This window comes from Prionailurus viverrinus, chromosome B4 (genome assembly GCF_022837055.1).
Source record: "Prionailurus viverrinus isolate Anna chromosome B4, UM_Priviv_1.0, whole genome shotgun sequence".
NCBI lineage: Eukaryota > Metazoa > Chordata > Mammalia > Carnivora > Felidae > Prionailurus > Prionailurus viverrinus.
The window spans coordinates 85,509,979-85,531,797 of NC_062567.1; the positions used below are offsets into that span (position 1 = coordinate 85,509,979).

The 21,819-nt window shown below is 43.3% G+C and overlaps 1 protein-coding gene across 3 annotated transcripts in view; it reads right to left on the reverse strand.

The window, feature by feature from the left end:
• Nucleotides 1-21,819, reverse strand: part of PPM1H (protein phosphatase, Mg2+/Mn2+ dependent 1H) — a 262,452-nt gene that overhangs the window by 16,981 nt on the left and 223,652 nt on the right. Inside the window, exon 9 of one of the 3 annotated variants that reach the window (XM_047865359.1) lies at nucleotides 5,100-5,251. The exons of 1 other annotated variant lie outside the window; for it this stretch is intronic. In XM_047865359.1, the coding sequence (XP_047721315.1) occupies nucleotides 5,100-5,251 (152 nt within the window). Of the gene's footprint in view, nucleotides 1-5,099; nucleotides 5,252-19,012; nucleotides 19,113-21,819 lie in introns of those variants that run through there. One more of the 3 variants, XM_047865361.1, reaches the window with a different exon arrangement.

Consider the following 21,819-nt stretch of genomic DNA (forward strand, 5'->3'; position numbering starts at 1 on the left):
TTTGGTGCATTCCCTTTTTTGAGCTGTCAAACATTCTGTCCTTAGTTTATCCATCCTATGACATGTGTGTTGATTGCAGCTTTTGTAATAAGAACAATTCTGTGGATCTCTTTCTGAGAGCACCAGGTCACCAGATCTTTTAGCAGCACCAGATCACCCAGATGGTTGGTTAAAACACCAACTGCTGGGTCCCACCACTGGAGTTTTATTTGGTAGATGTGGGGTGAGGCCTGAGAAATTGCATTTGTAACATGTGCTCAGAGGATGCTGGTGCCATGTGAGCCAAGGACCGCACGTTCAGAACCACTGCTCCAGGGTACAGAACTAGGAGAACTTCGAGTCACAGGATACACAAACGTCCAACTTCACCAGGGACGCCAAGTGTGACCAGTCCTGTCTACAAATTCACAAAACCATCTACGGTTGCTCTACATCTTTAATTTTACCTCTCTGCTTACTGCATTTGAGTGTTTTATTTTGTTTTTTGTTTGTTTTTTTAAGCAGGCTTCACACCCAGCACAGGGCCCACCGTAGGGTTTGAAGTCACGACCATGAGACAAGACCTCAATCTGGACCAAGAGTTGGATGCTTAACTGATTGAGCCACCCAGGCACCCCTGCAGTTGAGTGTTTTTTAATATATTTATTGAGGTGCCTGGGTGGCTCAGTCAGGTGGGTGACGAACTCTTAGATGTCGGCTCAGGTCACCATCTCGCAGTTCATGGGATCAAGTCCCAGGCTGGATTCTGCGCTGACAGGGTGGAGCCTGCTTGGGATTGTCTCTCTCTCTCCATCTCTCTCTGCCCTTCTCCTGCTCTCTCTCTCTCTCTCTCTCAAAATAAATAAACTTAAAAATATATATATTTACTGGCCATTAATGTTCTTCTGGGTCATGAGTGTTTGGTTCTTGCTCATTTTTCTACTGGGTTGCTGAGCTGTCAGCACAGAGCCCGATGCACAGCTCAAACCCACAACCATGAGATCATGACCTAAGCCGAAGTAGGACACTTAATGGACCAAGCCACCCAGGTGCCCCAATTATGTTTAATTTTTTGAGGAACCACCATATTGCTTTTCATAGCGGCTGTACCATTTTATATCCTTAAGAGTAGTGCACAAGGGTTCCAATATCTCCACATTCTCACCAACACTTGTTATTTTCTGGTTTTTCTTTTTTTTTTGTTTTTTTGTTTTTGTTTTTTTAAATAGCTATCCTAATGGGTAGGGTGATAGCTCAGTGTGGTTTTGATTTGCACCAATTTACATTCCCACCAATAGTGTGCGAGGGTTTCCTTTTCTCCACATCCTTGCCAAACTTATTATTTATCTTTCTGATACTAGCAATTCTGACTGGTATGAGGTGATATCTCATTGTGGTTGATTTGCATTTCCTTGATTAGTGATGTTGAACATCTTTTCATATGTCTGTTGGCCATCTGTAAGTCTTCTTTGGAAAAAGGTTTATTATTCAGGTCCTCTGCTCATTTCTTGTGTGTGTTTTTTTTGTTTTTTGTTTTTTTCTCACCTGGGGTGTTGAGTTGCCCTTTATTGGATATATCACATACTGCAAAATTCTTCTCCCACTCAGTAGGTTGCCTTCTCATTTTGTTGATGGTTTCCTTCCCTGTGCACAAGCTTTTTAGTTTGAGGTAGTCCCAATTATTTATTTTTGCTTTTGTTTCCCCTCCCTGGGGAAACACATCCAGAAAACTACTGCTAAGGCCAAGAGTTTATGACCTACGTTTTCTTTTAGGAATTTTATCATTTCAGGTCTTTAATCTTTTAGTTTACTTTTGTGTATGGTGTATGAAGTGGTCCAGTTTCATTCTTTTGCATGTAGCTGTCCAGTTTTCCCAACATAATTTGTTGAAGACTTTCTTGTCCCCATTGTATATTCTTGCCTCTTTTGTAGGTTAAGTGACCATTAAAAGGTGGCCTTATTTCTGGACTCTCTATTCTGTTCCATTTGATCTATGTGTCTATTTTTGTGCCAGTAAAATACTGTTTTGATTACTACAGTTTTGTAGTATATCCTTAAATCTGGGATTGTGATACCTCCAGCTTTGTTCTTCTTTCTCAACACTGCTTTGGCAATTCAGGTCTTTTGAGGTTCCATACAAATTTTATGATTATTTTCTTCTAGTTCTGTGAAAAATGCTTTTAGTATTTTATTTATTTATTTATTTATTTATTTATTTATTTATTTATTTATTGCTTTTGGTATTTTAATTGAGTTTGAATCTGTAGATTGCTTTGGGTAGTATAGACATTTTAAGAATATTAATTCTTGTAATCCATGAACATGGGATATCTTTCCATTTTTTTCCTTCTTCAATTTCTTTCCTCAACGTCTTACAGTTTTCAGAGTACAGATCTTCACATCCTTGGTTAAATTTATTCCTAGGTATTTTATTCTTTTTGATGCAATTGTAAATGGAACTGTTCCCTCATATTCTCTGATAGTTTGTTGTTAGTTGTATAGAAATTCAACAGATTTCTGTATATTGATTTTTTTATCCTGCTGCTTTACTGAATTCACTGATCATTTATTTTTATCGTATATTTGTTCTGTTTTCTTATCTATAACTTTTCCTCCCATTACTTCTGTGTTTACTCTGCTTTCTCTCCTTAAATTAGATACTGTTGTTGAAGTAAGAACCACAGATCTAAATTTTAAAATTAGGACAGGTATTGGGGTGCCTGGGTGGCACAGTCAGTTAAGTGTCTGACTTCGGCTCATCATGATCTCACAGTTCATGAGTTCGAGCCCTGTATCTGGCTCTCTGCTGACAGCTCGGAGCCTGAAACCTGCTTCAGATTCTGTGTCTCCCTCTCTTTCTGCTCCTCCCCCACTTGTACTCTGTTTATCACTCTCACAAAAATAAACAGTAAAAAAAAAAAATCAGGACATGTTTTTACTAATAGTCTGCACTCAGGAAAAGAACATATGACTTACAAGTAGATAGCTCTACTCCTTTGGCTCCTAGCACCTACAAGTTATACAAAGTCTTTAGGTACATGTTTATGTGTATAATATAGGCAGAAATAGCCCCATAACACAAGTCAGCTCTCAAGGTCTTACTCAGAAAATCTTTCTCTGTGGTAAAGAATCTACAGCTTGTGGCCAGGGGTTCCTTGTGATACAGTAGGGAGTTCTGGAAAAAGGTATCTTATGACATGGAGGGGATGTGGGTACTTCTGGCAGGTTGGGGTGAGTGTAGTCTTCATCTATGCATAGTTCATTAGACGAAAAAAGAAAAAAAACCTCAGATTCAGCCTTTCAAGTTTCGATATGCAGTATTCTTCCCATTATTTAAACCCCTAGTTATTTCTAATTTTTATTATAATTTTTTGATTTGTAAATTATCTAGAAGTTTGTTTTCTGATTCCCTGTAGGTTTTCTCTCCCTTAATTAGTCTCAAAGTTATATATTCTATTTGTTTTGTAGTCTTTTTAGCTATTAAAACACATTTAAAGTCTAAAGCTAAATGCGTATAAGAGAACCTCTTTCCAAATAGAATCGTAGTATACTGTAGCCAATTACTACCCCCGTTGCCAATTTATTGTGCAGTTTTTATTCAGTATTTTAATTCTATCATTTTTTACTACCACACATTAGACATCCTTGTTTCTGTTTTGCACAGTGAATATATCTACAAATTTACTAAGATCCTAGCTTAATCCATTCGACTTCTCAGATCTTCCATCTGGATATATCCTTCAGAATTTTCTTTCACGCAGTTTGGTTGCTGTTAAAATTCCTCACATTGTGTTTTGCCTGAGAATGTCCTCAACTTATCCTCTTCAATGATATTTGTACTACATTAGAAAATTCTTTCATATATGTTAAAGAAAAACTTACATGTTAATAAAATATTCTTTTCTTAGGCAATTGAAGATATAACTCACTATCTTTTGGCTCCTATTGTTGTTTCTGAAAAGTCAGCTTTCAGTCTAAATGCTATTTATATACATATCTGTTTTGTCTCTCTTTCTGGCTGCTTTTAGTAGTTTGTTTGTTTAAAGTTCTGCAGTTTCACTATGACATACCTACTTATAATTTTCATTTCTTCCGCTTGAGATTTGTTGGGCTTTCTGGATCTTCGGTTCATTATCATCCAACAATTCTGGAACTTTTTCTTTTTCTTCTCATCTGCAGTATTTCCTTCCGGAACTCTACTGAGAGCATCTTAGGTCATAACCCTAGTCTCATAATCTCATTTTACATTTTCCCTCCTCTCTGTCTCTCTGAGCCCTATTATGGATTATTCAGATCCATTTTCCAGCTCACTAGTGTTCTCTTCAACTGTCTCTAATCTGTTTAATGCATTAAGTTTGTAATTCTTATTTTTATATTTGTTATCTCCAGAAGTTCTATTTCCTTACTTTTAAAATCTGAGCAATCAATTTACAGTCTCTGGTCCATGTTCCTATTTTCAGTGCTTTAAAAACTTTTCTTAAATGTTAAAATATTCATTTGTATTTTCGACTGATAAATTCAAGAATGAAGTATTTACAGGTCCCACTCCACTGTCTGCTGTTTTTACTGGCTTTTACGCACAGTGAGTTGTTTTCCTTGTGTTCGAAGTCAAAGCTGCCTTTCTCCTGAGAGGAATTTCTATTTATTTCTGAGGGTCACCTAGAGTTGTTGAGGATATTTACATTGCCATTATGCTACAAAGGAAAACCTACTTTAATCTTTCTCTCTTTCCCCAAGGTTTCTCAAAAGAAATAATTTCCCAACAGATAAAAATCACTGCTGGGAGCATTTGGTATTGCTCTCATCAGGAGGATCACAAATTGGATTATTTCCACTTTGGAATTATGAGGGAAGAATGTGAGAAACATATGCTGTCGAAATATCTTACAAATCAAATTCTTTATACCACTTGCATCTAGGTTCAACTTGAGGAGGGCTTTTACTTGGCTGTGAAAGTACTTCTAATAAGAAATGTTATCCCTTTTGCAGTTCGGTTCCTAATCCATATCAGCTCTACTACAAATCATGAATGATGAAAAGTGCACGATTATTATTTATTGTAGTCACACCGTGTAAAACTGGCGGAAGGTATAACCCTACAACCATAAAAATACACAAACCTGTGAGGGTCATCTGGATCACAGTTAGGAAGAAACTGAGAGATGGCTTCTGCCACTTCTTCATTTGATAAAACATCCCAGAGTCCATCGGTGGCCAAGATCAGCACATCATCTGCTCCATGCTCATATTTGGAGAGATCGTAGACTCTTACCTGAAAAGAATGGGAATACTCCTACTTAAGAAATTGGGAGCACGTTATTTCCCATAACAAATTGGTTTCGGAATTCTTTTCTTCTCCCACCTCGGCTAGGGGTTTTTAGGTACGCGCTCTGAAGTACTTGGTTGTGCAACCAGCTTTGTGGCCATGGGTAGCCTCCTTTGGAGACTTGCTGTATAGACATATGGGACTCAACAGGTGAGCTTAAGAGTTGACAAGGAAGAGTTAATTGAAAATTAATGCCTGAGACATAGCTGGAACGATACTTATAATAGATACTGTGCGAGCCAGAAAAGCAACCTGAGGCTTGCTTCCTTCCTTCCTTTGCACACCCATTCCACAAGTAAGGGCCTGCTGTGTGCCAGGTACTCTATGTATAAAGATGAATAACAGGGGTACCTGCGTGGCTCAGTAGGTGAAGCCTCTGGCTTCAGCTCAGGTAATGATCTCGCTCAGTTTGTGGGTTCGAGCCCTGCGTCAGGTCTGTGCTGACAGCTCAGAGCCTGGAGCCTGCTTCAGATTCTGTCTCCCTCTTTCTCTGCCCTCCCCCCTCCCTCTCATGCTCTGTCTCTGTCTCTCAAAATTAAATAAAATGTTTAAAAAATTTTTTTTAATCTTAAAAAAAAAAAAAGATGAATAACAGATTTCCCTGCTTCTTAGCTCTGTCTTTTGGAGAGATAAGGCCAGCCCTGGATCTTTAGTAGTTACTCTGTATTTGTCTAGGACTGAGGAGACACTTTATTTAATGGGCTCACTTGAATCACATTTTGGCTTACCTGTTTGAGCCCCAAGGGGCAGGATTTCTTTCCTGTAAGGATGGGGCTCAGACACTACACTCAGGTTTAAGAGGCCTTAATCTAGCCTAAATTACAAAGGACACATGCTAAATCTGAATCTCCGAAGTGGGTCTTGGCAAACTTGTAAGTCTTTCCTCATCTCTAGTACCTGGAATGACTTGGGATATTTCAATATCCACCTAACCTCTTTGGGAAGGACAGAATAACCTTGATGAAAGTAGTAAGAATAAAAATCAAGCAGTATGTGGGTTAGGCCACAACTCTATTTTCACCCAACTTTGGCGGGAAAAGAGTCTGGGATTTTTTTTTTTCCTTTTAAAATTTTAACATTTATTTATTTTTGAGAGACAAAGAGAGGCAGAGCATGAGCAGGGGAGGGGGGGGGGGGGGAGAGAGAGAGATACAGAACCCGAAGCAGGCTCCAGGCTCTGAGCTGTTTGTTAGCACAGAGCCCGACGTGGGGCTCAAACTCACGAACTGCGAGACCATGACCTGAGCTGACGTCGGATGCTCAACTGACTGAGCCACCCAGGCGCCTCAAGAGTCTGGGATTTCATTGCCATTCCCTCCCCATTTGGCAGAACCAGCCCCTGTGTATACACACCTCATGAACTAAGGGCACAGGCAAGTCAACTTCATCAACCTTCCAGTTCCTTCAACCCTTCTCTTTTTTCCCTCCTATCTTCTAAAAGCAAGTCTGAGTAAAAGCTGTAGGTCAGCGGAAGGTCAGGGAGAGGAAGGAGTTTATCGAGTTTAAGCAACCATGTGTCCCATCACACACAGTCACTGCTAGGTCATCTCAGATCTGGAGAGAATTTGATTCTAAGAGGCCGACAGACTGTGCAAATCCACATCTTTGAAAGCCAAGCCTCCTAGCTTTAGAAAGGTTTGCCCAGGCCTGTGACACCCTGACACAGGGCTGGTCCTGTGGACTAACAGACTACACCCAGCAGCACAAAACAACAAAATAGCACACGCCTACCAACAGAGCCCTTGGAAAATGAGCTCAAATGAAAAGCAGCCTCCAGGTACCAGGCCTCTGTGGCCTGCTAACTGCGTGGTAACAATTAGCTAATGGCTTGGTGCACGGCCCACACAGAGGAGAAGAGAACTCAGGGGTATACTGGACTGGCTTTTAACATTTTCTCAAAAGGCATATTCACTTTGAGGGTAGAAGTTTACATTCTAGAGAAGGCACTGTGCCTCATGAGGCCAAATTAAGGAAAACAACAAGGGGGATCTTAAGCTTACAGCAGTCTGGAAAGTCCCAGATGCCAGAATTCGATCCTCAGGGCACTCACTGAATTCATGTGGTCCAGTTTTCACTCAATAGAGGCAACCAAATCCCTTTTGCTTTAATTTGTTGTGACTCCTGGGTGCCACAAATGTTAGAGCAGTGCTTCTTAAATGTTAATGTGCCAGGAATCAGCTGGGGATCCTGCTAAAAGGCAGATTCTAATTCAGTTCTGGGGTGTGGCCGGAGGCTGCCTTTGCAGCTTACTTCCACGTGATGCTGATGCTGTGGGTCCTTGGACTGCACTCTGAGTAGTGAGGCTGAAGAGAATGCCTACTGGCCCATTTGCAAACAAGGAAATGTAGGCCTTCGTGGCCTCTGTGATGCCTACACAGACTATCCTCTAGGGCAGGCTTTAGAGAGGACAGCAAATGTTGGCTCTGGGCTCCCAAGTTCAAGTCCTGGCTCACTGTGTTATTATTTCCAGTATGCGATGACTTTGCCTAAGAGAGACTGCTAGCTTCTTACTGGGGTAGGTCTACAGTACATTTCTGTGAAAATCTGAACTCCACAGAATAAAAAATGTTACAGGAGGTGGGGGAGATGATGTCAGGTGCTCCAGTTCCAATCTTGAGCTTGTAGCTAAATAGGAGATTCCATCTGCCTTCTAGCGCCTTCTAAAAGAAAGATTTCTAGGTCTGAAGATAACATCCATTTAATTTCAGGACTACCCTGGGTTTGGGGTGCCAGAATCGTTTCAAGTGCTTTCTGCTGGCCAAAAACATGTAGAGATCTGAGCTGTTTAAGCTTAAGTTATCCTGCCCACTACTCAGCTGGAGATCTAGCCAACAGAATGGGAGTGGAACGATAAACAGAAACATGTTACAAAATGCTCTCTTCAATTCCATCAATAAATTGAATCCTTCCCTAATTCCGCTATTCACATTTCCACACACAGTTCTCTAATGCTGTTTCATTAGCCAACTTGAAAATCCTTTCAAAACCATTCTCGAAGTATTTTTAATGTAAATAATAAAAAGCTGGTCTCAACCCTGTTCCCTGAGGCACTCCCCAATTAACATCCTTTTAGGTTTTTATTGCTACCCTTTATTTCCTGCCCTTTAGCCAATTTCCAAAGGACTTTGCCAACTTTCCACTTACAACTCGTGTCTTGTACATTAACCTGTAATGCAGAACATTTTGTGAAAATGCTCTCAGAAAAACTGGGCTGCAGCACAAGACAACCCGCTTCACGCCCATCCTCCCTGGCGGCAAGGGCTTCAAAGGATTCTGGCGGGCTCTGGAGTCCTGACCTCCTCTCCCTGCAGCTGTTGTTGGCTCTCCTCAGTCAGACCACACTCACCTCTCCAAAGTCCCCTCTTCAATTCCGTAAATAGCATCTTGATGTTCCAGGAAGCCTCACATTAAACTAATGGGCTCTGAGGCTCCCCCGGACTCAGACACCAGGAAGAGAGTATCCCAGGCCCCAGTAGGGGCGAGGTGTTTATGCAAACGCCTTTGTCTGCAGGAGAGCTGGAGAACAGGGTCAGGGCTTTGTGTGGCTCCTTCCTGTGTTCCCAGCTGCCCAGAGAGGGAGAGAAAGGCCACAGGAATCCTTGAGATCCTTGCAGTTTTTCAGAGTGATATAATTTGAGCTGCTGAGAGACGGATGGAGCCTGTGTGGGTCCATCTGCCCTCCTAGAGCCGCCTATGTGTTGACTGAGCACTTACTATGTGCCAACTACTCTTCTAGGTGCTGCGGGTACAGCTGTGAACAGAAGTGACGAAGTCCCTCAGAGCATCTACACTAGTAGAGAGACAGACCCACACACTGCAATGTCAGAAGCCGACAGGTGCTCTGAAGAAAAGTCACAGTAAGAAGAGTGACAAGACAGTCCTTGTAGAGGCCCTCCCTGGGAAGGCACTGTGTGAACAAAGATCTGAACGAGCGAGGTGATATCCCAGAGTCCCTTCCTGTGCTCCCCCTTCCTTCCCTCAGGGACCTGCCAACCCTCTGGGCCCGGTTAGATTGGGGGCTGCAGTGCCACATGCAGCTGCCAAAGCACTCCTGAGGCAAAGCAACCAACAAGCAGCATCGCTTTCTCTTCCCTGGTCCGCGCAGTCGCCATCCTCCATATCCCATGAGCACGGCATTTGTACCTGCCAGGTCCACGTGTCTGTCTCTTGCACAAGACTGGTTATTCTCAGATTTTAATGTGCTGAAGAATCGCTTGGGGTGCTAACTGAACAAATTTAGATTCAAGGGGCCACTCTTTAAACATTCCGAATGTGTCGAGCTGCGCCCAGGCACCAGCTTATGTAGGCAAGGGCCAGGTCATTCCAACGCAAGTGGTGGGGGAGCCTAGCCTCGAAGACACGGTCATCGGCGATAAGCTCCTCAAGGGGCAAGGTCTGAACTGGCCTGTTTCTGTCCCCAGAACGCAGAGCATTTGGTGAGCAGTCAATAAATAACCAAGAGAAGCATCTGCCTCATCGGACACTGACCCTTGTTCTGCTTACAGCGAACACCCCTTCAGGTGGTCACCTTCTCTTCCTTCCCAAGATTCAACTTCTGGAGGCCAGAGACCCCACTTTGCATTTCTTCTGTGGGCCTAGCAGTATTTTTTCAGAGTAAATAACAAGAGACCTTCAGGACATACTTACTGAGACAAAGAATAAATGAGAGGAAGGGAGGAAGAAAAATAATACCACGTATGAGATCTAGTCAGAGGACACTCTAATATGGTGACCGGGCCGATTTAGTTTTTTACCTTGGACACTTCCAAGCAGCCACCCAAATCCAACATGCTGATATTGGACACAAGTAGCAGACTCTTTCCTTTTCTTCCCCTGTCCTCACTGGAGCTGCTAACAAACAAAAAACTCAGTGTAAGGGAGTGGGCAGGAAAGAGTCTGGGGGCACAGAAGAGCCTTGGCTAATGTGCCCCTGAAGGAGCCAAGTGCTGACTGCTCTCGCAGGATCCTCGGCTTCAGAGCACTTAGAGACATCCTTAACGTCATCGCCGGGCATCTATTTACACAGGAGCTTGTGACAAGCGAGTCTTTAATCGAGTACTTCTACTCAGGGCTCGGCTGCAGGCTGCTGCTTCAGTGTTTGTGTAATGTGTGTTCACCTCTTTGCTCTATTACTGATGACATTTCAATGACATGTTGGGAGGGCTCACACTAGTGTAAGCTGACGCCAGCTTCTTGAAGCTACTTTAAAAAAGAATCCATCAGTGGGAATGCAAGCTGGTGCAGCCACTCTGGAAAACAGTATGGAGGTTCCTCAAAAAACTAAAAATAGAACTACCCTACGACCCAGCAATTGCACTACTAGGCATTTATCCAAGGGATACAGGTGTGCTGTTTTGAAGGGATACATGCACCCCCATGTTTATAGCAGCACTATCAACAACAGCCAAAGTATGGAAAGAGCCCAAATATCCATCGCTGGATGAATGAATAAAGAAGACGTGGTATATATATACAATGGAGTATTACTTGGCAATCAAAAAGAATGAAATCTTGCCATTTGCAACTACGTGGATGGAACTGGAGGGTATTATGCTAAGTGAAATTAGTCAGAGAAAGACAAAAATCATATGACTTCACTCATACGAGGACTTTAAGAGACAAAACAGATGAACATAAGGGAATGGAAACAAAAATAACATAAAAACAGGGAGGGGGACAAAACAGAAGAGACTCATAAATATGGAGAACAAACTGAGGGTTGCTGGAGGGGGTTGTGGGAGGGGGGATGGGCTAAATGGGTAAGGGGCACTAAGGAATCTACTCCTGAAATCATTGTTGTGCTATATGCTAACTAATTTGGATGTAAATTTTAAACAATAAAAAATAAAAATGTTTTTTAAGAAATCCATCAATTCTTCCATTTGCCAAATCTCAGCCGCTTCTCTAGGATGCCCTGACAGCTCTTACAGCTTTATCAACTCAGCAAATTCTCCCAACCCTTTTTCCTTTTGAAGTACTCAGGGCAGGCCCATGAGCCCCCATGGCTGAGGCCTGGCTTTCTGAATGGCAAGAGCTCTGCCATTGTTATAAGAAGCCCTCACTTCGGGTCTCTGCTTCTAACCAGCTTTGGGACTTGAGATAAACCACTTACTGTCTTTTGCTCTCAATTTTCTCATCTCTGAAATCATTGTTTAAAAATTGGAAAAAAAAGGCGAGGACACCTGCTCTGCCTATTACAGCTAGAGCCAGTATAAAGGTCAAATGAGATAATACGGACGGAAACCACAAATTCTAATGTACCACATGGTATTTTTTTTTTTTATGGCACCCATCTCAGGGCAGAAGACCTGAAAATAAAGCAGCTGGGGGAAGGAGAGGAGTAAGAGTCAGGGCCTTGGGGTTCAATTACAAGTCTCATTTCAAATAACAGGGATTGCGACTCTCACTAGTGTTCTTAGCAGAAAAGCCAGATGGTTCCCAAGATAAAGGATGCCAAGAGGTAGTAGAAAATGAGGGCACAAAGTCTTATCCTCTCTACCCCATGTAGCCAACCATGAAGCTCAACCTATAGAACTCTGAATATGGCACCTGTACTAGAAAAAAAAGAAAACTCCAGCATATTCCCTGTGGTCCTACAAGCCAAGTCGATTATTTCAATGTTAGCATTTGAGCAAGCCACCAAAATTGCATCCAGGGTCTCTGTTGCTGTGATTCTACCTACACTATGCCATGAAACACATACTGAACTTGGTGGCGAAAGATGGGTTTGAAACTCACTTCTCCTTAAAATTCAGGCAAAACCACTTTGGTTACTCATGTTTTCAAGGTTTACTGACCACCTGCTGGGAATATAGAAAGAAGCACTGATTCATCCTATGGAGTGCTGGGGAGAAGCAGTTGAATCATATACCTTACACCTAGTGGGAACTGCAGCGACCAAACCCTGGGGAGGTGAGAGGAGGGCTGGTGTGCTTTGGTGGCTTTATAGAGCTTGATTTGGCTACAGTACTGGACTTTCACTGAGGAATGGTGAGGGATGAGGCATGACCTTTCACATCTTCAGCGTCTCCCTTTGTGGAATGAAAGGTTAGGACTAGGTGGCCACTTCAGATGCTTACGGCACCAATGTTCTCAGACTCTTTCATCACAGGATGAGTTAGGGCTGGATGTGACTGGCCACATGACCTCAGAGCACCTGACTGCAAATGCATCAAGGGACATTTAAGTATTATAAGTATGTTGGCTGTTGGGGCTGTGGGTGTAATTTTACATCTGAAATATACCACCGATATTCTTGAGGGTTTGCTTTTTCTATTGTAGTCTACAGACAAAATAAATATGCGATTTTTGAGGGTGGATACCACGTAATAGCTAAAACATTTCTAAGCCAGCTAAAATAGTAGGTAGAATGAAAAGAGCCTGAAACTGTACCCAACACCTAGTTGCTATAGCATAAGTCTTCCACTGTCTCCTCGTGAGGCCAGTACTTTGCAGCTCGGTGAGGTAAGCTACAGGAAGGAATTTCCTTTACATGCTGGGCTTCTCTCATCATCTACTCCTTTCTCTGGGCTTCCAATGGCTTGTGCACCACTGAGCCAAAGGCTCACTGAATGAATCAGTGAGTGAATGGGCTTGAATCTAGCTTATTGATCATTTGAGGAATATGTTTCTGTTCATTAAAATGTCCATTTATAAAGGTCAGAGGAAACCCCAGCCTGTGAGTGAAACTACGTGGGTGCAGTGTAGGTGGGTTAAGTCATGTCTAATCCAGTGACGAGGCACACAGAGTGACCATATGTCCCTGTTTGCATGGGCCAGTTTGGGTTCATGCTGTTTTCCCAGCATAATTATTACTAAAGTCCACACTGACAGTAAGTTATATATGATCACGTAACGAATAATTAGTGGAATGACTGCTATTTTTTACACGTGTAGTTGCTAATGCTGGCCATTGGGGACTCAACATAATCACATAACCAGAGTGTGTTCTTACTTCACAGGACTTCGCTCAGAATGGCAGGATTTCAGAGAGCTCAAGTGAGCAAGAGAGCAAGTTACTATGGACCTTGCCTTAAGAGAGGAGACACAGTCATGCCTGGTGGGCTCTGGGGCACCTGGTGGGTGGCAAAGTCAATCCGACTGATTGTGGTTCTTCTGAAGCAAGTAGCGCAGGTCTCAGCAGACCTCTGTGCACGTGGAGAATGAGGTATGTAGTATCCCTAACCTACCAGTCTGGCGCTGAGCCACGTGCACTGTAAGACTGAATCACACAGTCCAGGACTGGAACATGGATGTGTAATGAACCCATGTGGGGATTATAAAACTCAAGTTCCTGAAGCACAGTGAAGAATGGCTTATGACAGTATTATTTAAAGAGTGGTCTTTGGATCACCTGCTTGAGATTGGTCTAAAAATGTGAAAACTCCTAGGACCTACTCTAGACCCAGTGGCTGAGATTTTCAGGAAGTGGATTCTAGGGATTTGCTTTTTTGGGGGGAAACATTACTTTATTCAAATACCAGGCTTATCATACATGGCCCAAGAACACTCAAATGATAAACCAGATATACACAGATCTTAAAAGAGTGGTCTTCAGCCATTATAGCCAATGACGCCACGCTTGCTATCATCTGCTGAATGGTGTGGTGGCCACCGAGATGTGGATGTTGTTTTATGTTGGCAAGAGCATAGACATGCATTTTTTAATATATAATAAAATCTGTTTTTATTTTTAGTTTTTAATTTTTTAAACTAAAATCTGCACCCAGCATGGGACTCAAACTCATGACCCTGAGATCAAGAGTCACATGGTCTGACTGAGCCAGCCAGGCACCCCGGGGTTGCATTTTTAAACAAACTTCTCAAACTGTTCTTTTGTGTATAATGCAATAAACTAATGCAAAAAAGGATACTGCATGTTTAACTGAAACTGAAGGGGATCACAGGGAAGCAATTTGTAAGGAGAAGAAATATTTGACACAATATAGAGGTTGCCTCTCTTGTGTGACCATAAATTTTATGAGTTGCCAAGCAAGATTTTTTGGTGTCAGAGTAAATGTCAAATTCTGGTTTTATTCAAATGGCTGGTTACTTCCCAAGGCACTTCCCAATGGAAACAAGCCGTTAAAATGTCACACACATGCATACAAGTGATTCTTACGGCTAGAGAGTTAGCGATGCAGATGGAGGACAGGCTAAGTCAGGAGGTCTTCTCGTGTGTGTAGGTGCAGGTGGCACCACAGACAAATGAAAGCTTCTCTACACTCTTAATACGATTCCCCCACCTTCCCCAACGTTTTCAAGGTGGTGGTGGGAGAGGGGGGAGGGGAGCATACATCACCCCAACAAAGAAGAAAGATGCGCGAGATACTGGTTGAAGGGCACAGACTTCCAATTACAAGACTAGGGATCTAAAGTACAGCATTAGGACTATAATTATATATAACCTGTATATGCTGTAAAACATACATACACTATATAATATATACATACACTATATATATATACACTAGATATATAAAATACATATACATAACCTATATACAATAACTTTACTGTATTATATACTTAAAAGGTGCTAAAAGAGTAGAGCTTCAACGTTCTCACCACAAAACAGAAATGGTAGTTATAAGATGTGACAGAGCTGTAGTGGTAATCATTTGGCAATATACAAATATAAATGCATCCAACCAACACACTGTATACCCTGAACTTATATAATGGTACATGTCAGTTATATCTTTAATAAAACTGGAAAAAGTGGGGCATCTGGGTTGCTCAGTCGGTTAAGCGTCTGACTTTGGCTCTGTGAACTCACGGTTCGTGAGTTCGAGCCCCGCATCAGGCTCTGTGCTGACAGCTCAGAGCCTGGAGCCTACTTTGGATTCTGTGTCTACCTTGCCCTCTGCCCCTCCCCCACTAGTGCTCTTGCCTTTCTCTCTCCCCCAAAATGAATAAATATTAAAAAATTAAAAAAATAAATAAATAAAACTGGGAAAAGAAAATTCTCAAATACCACTGTCCTAGACTATCAGAGTATCCTTAGGTAGAACTCCTCATTTTTCCTTTGTAAGAGTATCTGTGGTTTCTGAGGCTGAAATTTACAATCTTCACAGCTCTCTTTAAAAAAACTGAATACAGAAATAATTATGAATACAAACATAGATACTAATGTGTTTCATTCAAGAGAGAAGAAACAGAGACAAATTACTAAACCATGGAAAATGAGGTCTCTTTCTTTTGAGAAATGTTTACAAAGAAATGATTCCTGACTCTAACCTTGCTTCTCCCCCCTACCTAGAACATTCTTCATGCCTTACAAACAACCAGAACTCAGTAAGGACTGGTCCAAGTGAAGAGCCCTGATAACTTATGTTTAACTAGCTTCTTTGTAAATCTGCCTCCATTCTGCAAACTAGATGACCTCTGTTGAGTAATTAGCTAAACAGTTAACTCATCAACTTATTATTAGTTTGCACGGGAAAGAAAGATGATTATTTCTCTAATCCTCAAGTTTTCACAGCAGGGAGGGCACTCTCCCCCCCCCCCCCCAAATTTGTTTGTTTGAGACAGAGAGAGAGAGAGAGAGAGAGAGAGAGAGAGAACACATGAGAAAGGGAGAGAATCCCAAGCAGGCTCTACGTTGTCAGTGCAGAGCCTGATGCAGGGTTCAGTCCCTTGAACTGCAAGATCATGACCTCGGCTGAAATCATGAATCAGACGCCTAACTGACTAAGCCACCCAGGCACCCGGTGGGGGGAGCTTCTACAGGCAGGGTGTGGTACGGAGCCTCCAAGATGGGCACTGTCAATCCCGGCCCTCCCTGTACAAGCACACTGCTCCTCTCTTCCAGAGGTGGATTCCAATTCCCCTCTCCTCAAATGTGGACCAGCCTTAGTGATTTCCTTGGCTACTAGCATGTGGCAGAGGTGATGGTTCTAGGCCTTCTGAGGCCAGGTCCTACAAAGTCCTATAACTTCTGCTTGGCACTCTTGAACCACTCACTGTCGAGATGTTTTCTCTCAGAATCCAGTTGCCATGCTATGAAAAGCTGAAACCCCATGGAGAAGCCATGTGGAGCTGCCTCAGCTTGACTCTTCAGCTGCTATCTGCCCTCACTTGCCAGCCATGGGAGTGGAGCCACTTTGGATTTGCAGCCCATCTAGCCTTCAGATCCCTCTAGCTCCAGCTGACATCCAGCTGTGCTGTGCGAGACTCCCAGAGAGAACCACCTAGCTGAACCCGTTCAACTCACAGAACCATGAAAGGCAATAGCATACAAAGACATATAGTACACTGTTCCATCAAGACTCCATGTTCCGGGGTGGTTGGTTTTGCAGTCCCCGAGGGCACAAAGGCATTATATTGTGATGTGTCGCTTCTAGGCCCTCTCCCTCTGTGGGGCTGGGGAGAGGGGATGGGGCATGGAGTCCCCTGGAGTTTTCTCCCTGGTCTCGACTTGTCCATCGCAGCACCTGTTCCTTTTGCTCCTGTCCTCTAGCAGGTAAATATTAGGCAGACTACTCTCGGTGGGGTGGGGAGAGGAGAGCCCACAGCTATCCAGGGCATACATTTAATCTGGGGGGGTGGAGGACAAGAATAAGAAGTCCATTCTGGTCCGAAATCCATACCATGGTTTCTGGTCTAACTTTATACTAACTATAAAGTTAGTTTCATCCCAGGCACCTGTATCTATGTTTTTAATTGCTCAGAAAACTCAGAGGGAAAAAAAAGCATAAAATTAGTTTTCCTCTCTGGACCTCCACAAACAGCATTCTTCCCTTTTCTTAGGCTAGAGAACAATTTATTTTTAATTTTTAGAAAATTTCACCCCGCTTCATCCACTAAATCCAGTCTGCCATCAGTTTTCATTACATTGTTTCTTTAAAATGTCTCTTGGATGTACCTCCTTTTCATTTTCCTGGTCCCTTCCCTAGCTTTTGTCCTCCTGTTACAGTTTCAGTTCTACAGCGGTCACCCTGTTTGCCTCTCTGCACCCCCCCACCCCTGTCTACGTGCTGTGACAGGCCCCCACCCCAACATTTATCATGCTGCTCTCTTTGCTAAAGCCCTTACCTACTGCCTTGGGTTTGGTTCCAGGCCCTCCAGAATAATTAGCTTTGTTATAGCCAATAGCCCTTCAAGCTATCTTCCAAACCCAGTGACCCCATAAGGCAGATTTTACTTCATAACAGACTCACTCCTGGTTCCTTCTTATTCTTGTCCTCCTTCTTCGATTATGTAGTCCTGTCTCCCTCTTCTGAACTCCCCTCTTCTCTTAGGAAGCAGGAATCACAGGGTTTATGGCTGATTATTCTATTAGTCCCCCATTCCAACTTGTCCCAAAATTCCTAATGCTTTCGAGGACCTGTTCCCTAGTGTGCTGATCAATAAACACTATTGGACTCATGATCTCTACGTATAGAGCCAGTGAAACTTCGTGGTCTTAAGAGGAGCTAGGAGCTAATACTTATTATGCCACGTTCTGGTTAAGTACTTTATTTATATATGTTATTTAATTTGTTCCTTGAGTTCCTGTCCTCTTTTTATTGAAGAGGAAGCAGAGATTTGGGTAAAGTACCTTTCTCAAGGTCACCCAGCTGGCAAGTGAAGAGACAGAGCTTGAAGTCAAGACTAATTACCAGTCTGAGGTTTTAAGTTCCACATCACACCACCTCCCAAGGTATTTTTGAGGGGAATTTTTAAAACCAGTTTATCCTACTCTACCACCTGAAGATGATTACTGTTACTGTTTTATTAAATTTCCTTCACGCATGTATTTGTCTACACATGCATGTAACTTCCAACCAACTTATGATCACACTCTTTGTATATACAATCATATTCTGTTTCACTTAATATAGTACAGCTTTTTCCCCTTTCATTATGCACTGATACTGTTTTTTATACATTGTTCAGACTGCAGAAAGTACGCAATACAATAAAACAGGCTCTTTCCCAAAATGGGACTTTGGCTTGGGGTATGAAAAGCTACCAAGAATAAGGTGCTGTCAACAATGAGCTCTTCTTTTTATTTTTTAAAAGTTTATTTATTTTTATTTTTGAGAGAGAGAGAGAGACAGAGTGTGAGTGGGGGAGGGGCAAAGAGAGAGGGAGACACAGAATCTGAAGCAGGCTCCAGGCTCTGGGCTATCAGCATAGAGCCCGACGTGGGGCTCGAACTTACAAACTGTGAGATCATGACCTGAGCCGAAGTCAGAAGCTTAACCAACTGAGCCACCCAGGTGCCGGCCCCCAGCAATGAGCTCTTAAATACTGTTCATGTTTTCATGGGAGACAATAGGGGAGGCTCAAACTAGACAGTCATTCTCTCTTAATATGGAAGTGACTACTGGGAATCCCTAAGTGTAAAGCCTTCCAGAAGCTGACGGGGAAGGAAGACTAGTGTTTCCTGACCATCTCTGACCCTGCACCAGACCTAGTACCAGGCAGCTCCACAGATTTTTTTTTAAGTCTATTTATTTTTGAGAGAGAGAGAGAGAACACAAGTGGAGGAGGAGCAGAGACAGAGAGAGACACAGAATCCGAAGGAGGCTCCAGGCTCCCGACTGTCAGCACAGAGCCCAACATGGGGCTCAAACTCACACATTTCAAGATCATGACCTGAGCCTACGTCGGACACTTAACCGACTGAGCCACCCAGGTGCCCCTCCGCAGATGTTCTTACTTGCTTTTCCTAGCACTTTGTGAATACAGGCATGTTCACCTCACCTGAGGGAAGGGGAAGGCAGACTAAAATAATGCAGGTCACGTGGGCATTCAGATACCGGAGTCTAGGGTCTTCCTTCTCTTGGAGAAGGCAGTTTCAGATGAAAGAAAAAAATATCTAGATGAAGAAAAGAATGAGCTAAATGAGTCATCTGCAATTACAAAAACCCGCTGACAGGAATCTTGAACACCAGGGAAAAGAATAAGGAAGCCTAGAGAAAACCGGGCTCCTTGTGGTTCAGTCTGGCAGGGAGGGCGGGGCGGGAGGGGGGTGATGCAGAGTTGAAGACGGGGGTTGGCTTTGCAAACTGGCCTCCACTCAGAAAAAGACATTGTTCTTCCAAGGGCCCAAAAGGGGGCTCAAGGCAGTCCCGGAGTGCAGGCGGGAAAGCAAGTAACATGAAGAGGAAGGCTAACTCTAGGGAGGGCCTGCTACAGGTCAGAAAGGGCCACGGAGCAGAGAGCATCTGCAGGTTTAGGCTGCAGACCTTCACCAAGGTGCCTGAGTAAGAGCACAGCAGGAAGTGCGCTGGACTGGGGCGGGGAGGAGAAATGCTGGAAGAGAGGCAGCTGCGAGTCCGGGCTCCAGTGCCTGAGTTCCCGGATCCTTTCCTTCCCTCCTTGAACTCTTTCAGGATAGTATAAGGAAGGTGAACTTTGATGTGCTTCATTGAGCAGGAAGATGGGAGACCTGGCTGAGGCTGTTTCTCTTGCTCAGGAAAGGCTGCATCTCATACTGTGACATAGAGAAAACACAGTGCTGTGGACCAGATGAGAGTCAATACGCCCCCACATTCAACGGTCAGGCCAAGGCCTGGTTGGCGGGGGCCTCTGGTGGAATTCAGTTCTCAGCCAGAAATCCCTGCCTTAGACCTTGGAAGACAGGAGGGAGGCTCAGCAAACCTGGCGGCCACTCTTTGGGTTTGGCAAACTCGAGATTTTTCCAGCGCCTTGTGTTTCAGTGAAACCGAAAATGTGTCTGGCTAGAAACCCTTCTCTAATTTTTAAACCCCTGAGCATTTTTTACATAAATCTGATACACATGTTTTTGTCTTATTTTTATTTAGCTCATCAAATCGAATTAGGAGCTACAATGATGAAGGGAACAATGCTGATTTCCAAGAAGATTTTGGAGACTTTTTACTTAGAACTAAATCACATTTTCCCCCCAACTGTTAAAATTACCAGACTGAGCTGGATTTGAAATTTAGAAACCAAATGTGAAATAAAGACCCATGCTTGGCAAAGATGCAGCATAGCAGGGGAATGTTCTTAGGAAGTCACAGTTAGAAAGCCAGGGTAGGCGTGGGGTGGGGGGTGAGGGGATGCAGGCAGGAAAGGAGGTAGTTACTCTTCATTCGATGGTTTTGATACATTTACCCGGCTTCCACGCTCCCCAAAAGATGCCTGTTAGCCACTGTCTGGTGTCTGACTTTATCACTACCACCTAAGAAAGAGGAGTTTCTGCCCGAGATTGGGAGTGAGGGGGGTCTCCTGTGTCGGCCTTCCACACTCCTCCATGGTAGCTGACTCCAGATGCTCCGCCCCTTCCCCCTAAGCTCCCCCTCCCCGTTCGTGGTTCTGGCTAAGGCCCCTCCATCTGGAAGCATTTAAAACGTACAACGATTTTAATCTCGTGCAAAGGAATCTTGGGATCTACACTACATACCCATTAAGCTAAATTATACGTGCACAATCTTATTTTGCACAATTCTGTCTGGCCCAGGTTGGCACAGACAGGTTGGCACGCTAAAGGCTATTACTGTCTGTCCCAATGACTTTCTCCACTACGCCATCATTTTCTACAATTTCAGTCCAAGGCCAGTAGTGTTTCTTTGAGAAACTTGAGCCACTTAGGTCCCAGGACAAAGATTCTCTTCAGAGACCCTTGAACCTTGACTCAGAGGGTCCCTTGGACACTGTCCAAAGAAATGCCTTTGAACTCAGCTTCTCTCCCCTACAGACCCGCATCAAATTAGACTGACCTGGTACCATCTTGTTACTTAATAACTGTACAACCTTGGGGGAGTTATTTCGCTTCCTTGCATCGCAATTTACCAATGTGTGAAATGGGCACACTAATCATATGTACCCCATAGGGTTGTTGTGGAGGATTAAATGAGATACTGTGTGTAAAACACACAGTAAGTTGTCTGGCCCAGACTAAGAAGTTAATAGATGTTACTGTTATTATAAAAATGACATTTCAGCAAACTCTACAACTTTTCTAAGAGCACTTACATTTTTCCAGAGGTGGCCGGTTTCCTTTCAAACATGCCCACCTGCCCAATCCCTCACCAAGGCAGAACCATTCAACCCAATTCCCTGCAAACCAGCATCACTCTAGATAAGGGACATGAGGTTTCTGATCAACCAACTGGGATTTTTCATCAGTCCCCAGGCAGTCTTCCATGCATGCCCAAGTTTTAAACCTACAGCCTCTTTTTTGGAGCCATGGTAACGGAACGATTAGAGATCTATAATCTGCATAGAAATCATTCTCCTTCAAACCAAACCAAACTTCTCACTTTATCTAGAAAGCATAGGTATCTGTGGAAGTGGGTGAGAAGGAGGTTTTCACTCTGCTTTAAGAAGCAACGTGAGGGGCGCCTGGGTGGCTCAGTCGGTTAAGCGTCCGACTTTGGCTCAGGTCATGATCTCGAGGTCCTTGAGTTCAAGCCCCACGTTGGGCTCTGTGCTGACCGCTCAGAGCCTGGAGCCTGTTCCAGATTCTGTGTCTCCCTCTCTCTCTGCCCCTCCCCCGTTCATGTTCTGTCTCTGTCTCAAAAATAAATAAAACGTTAAAAAAAAAATTAAAAAAAAAA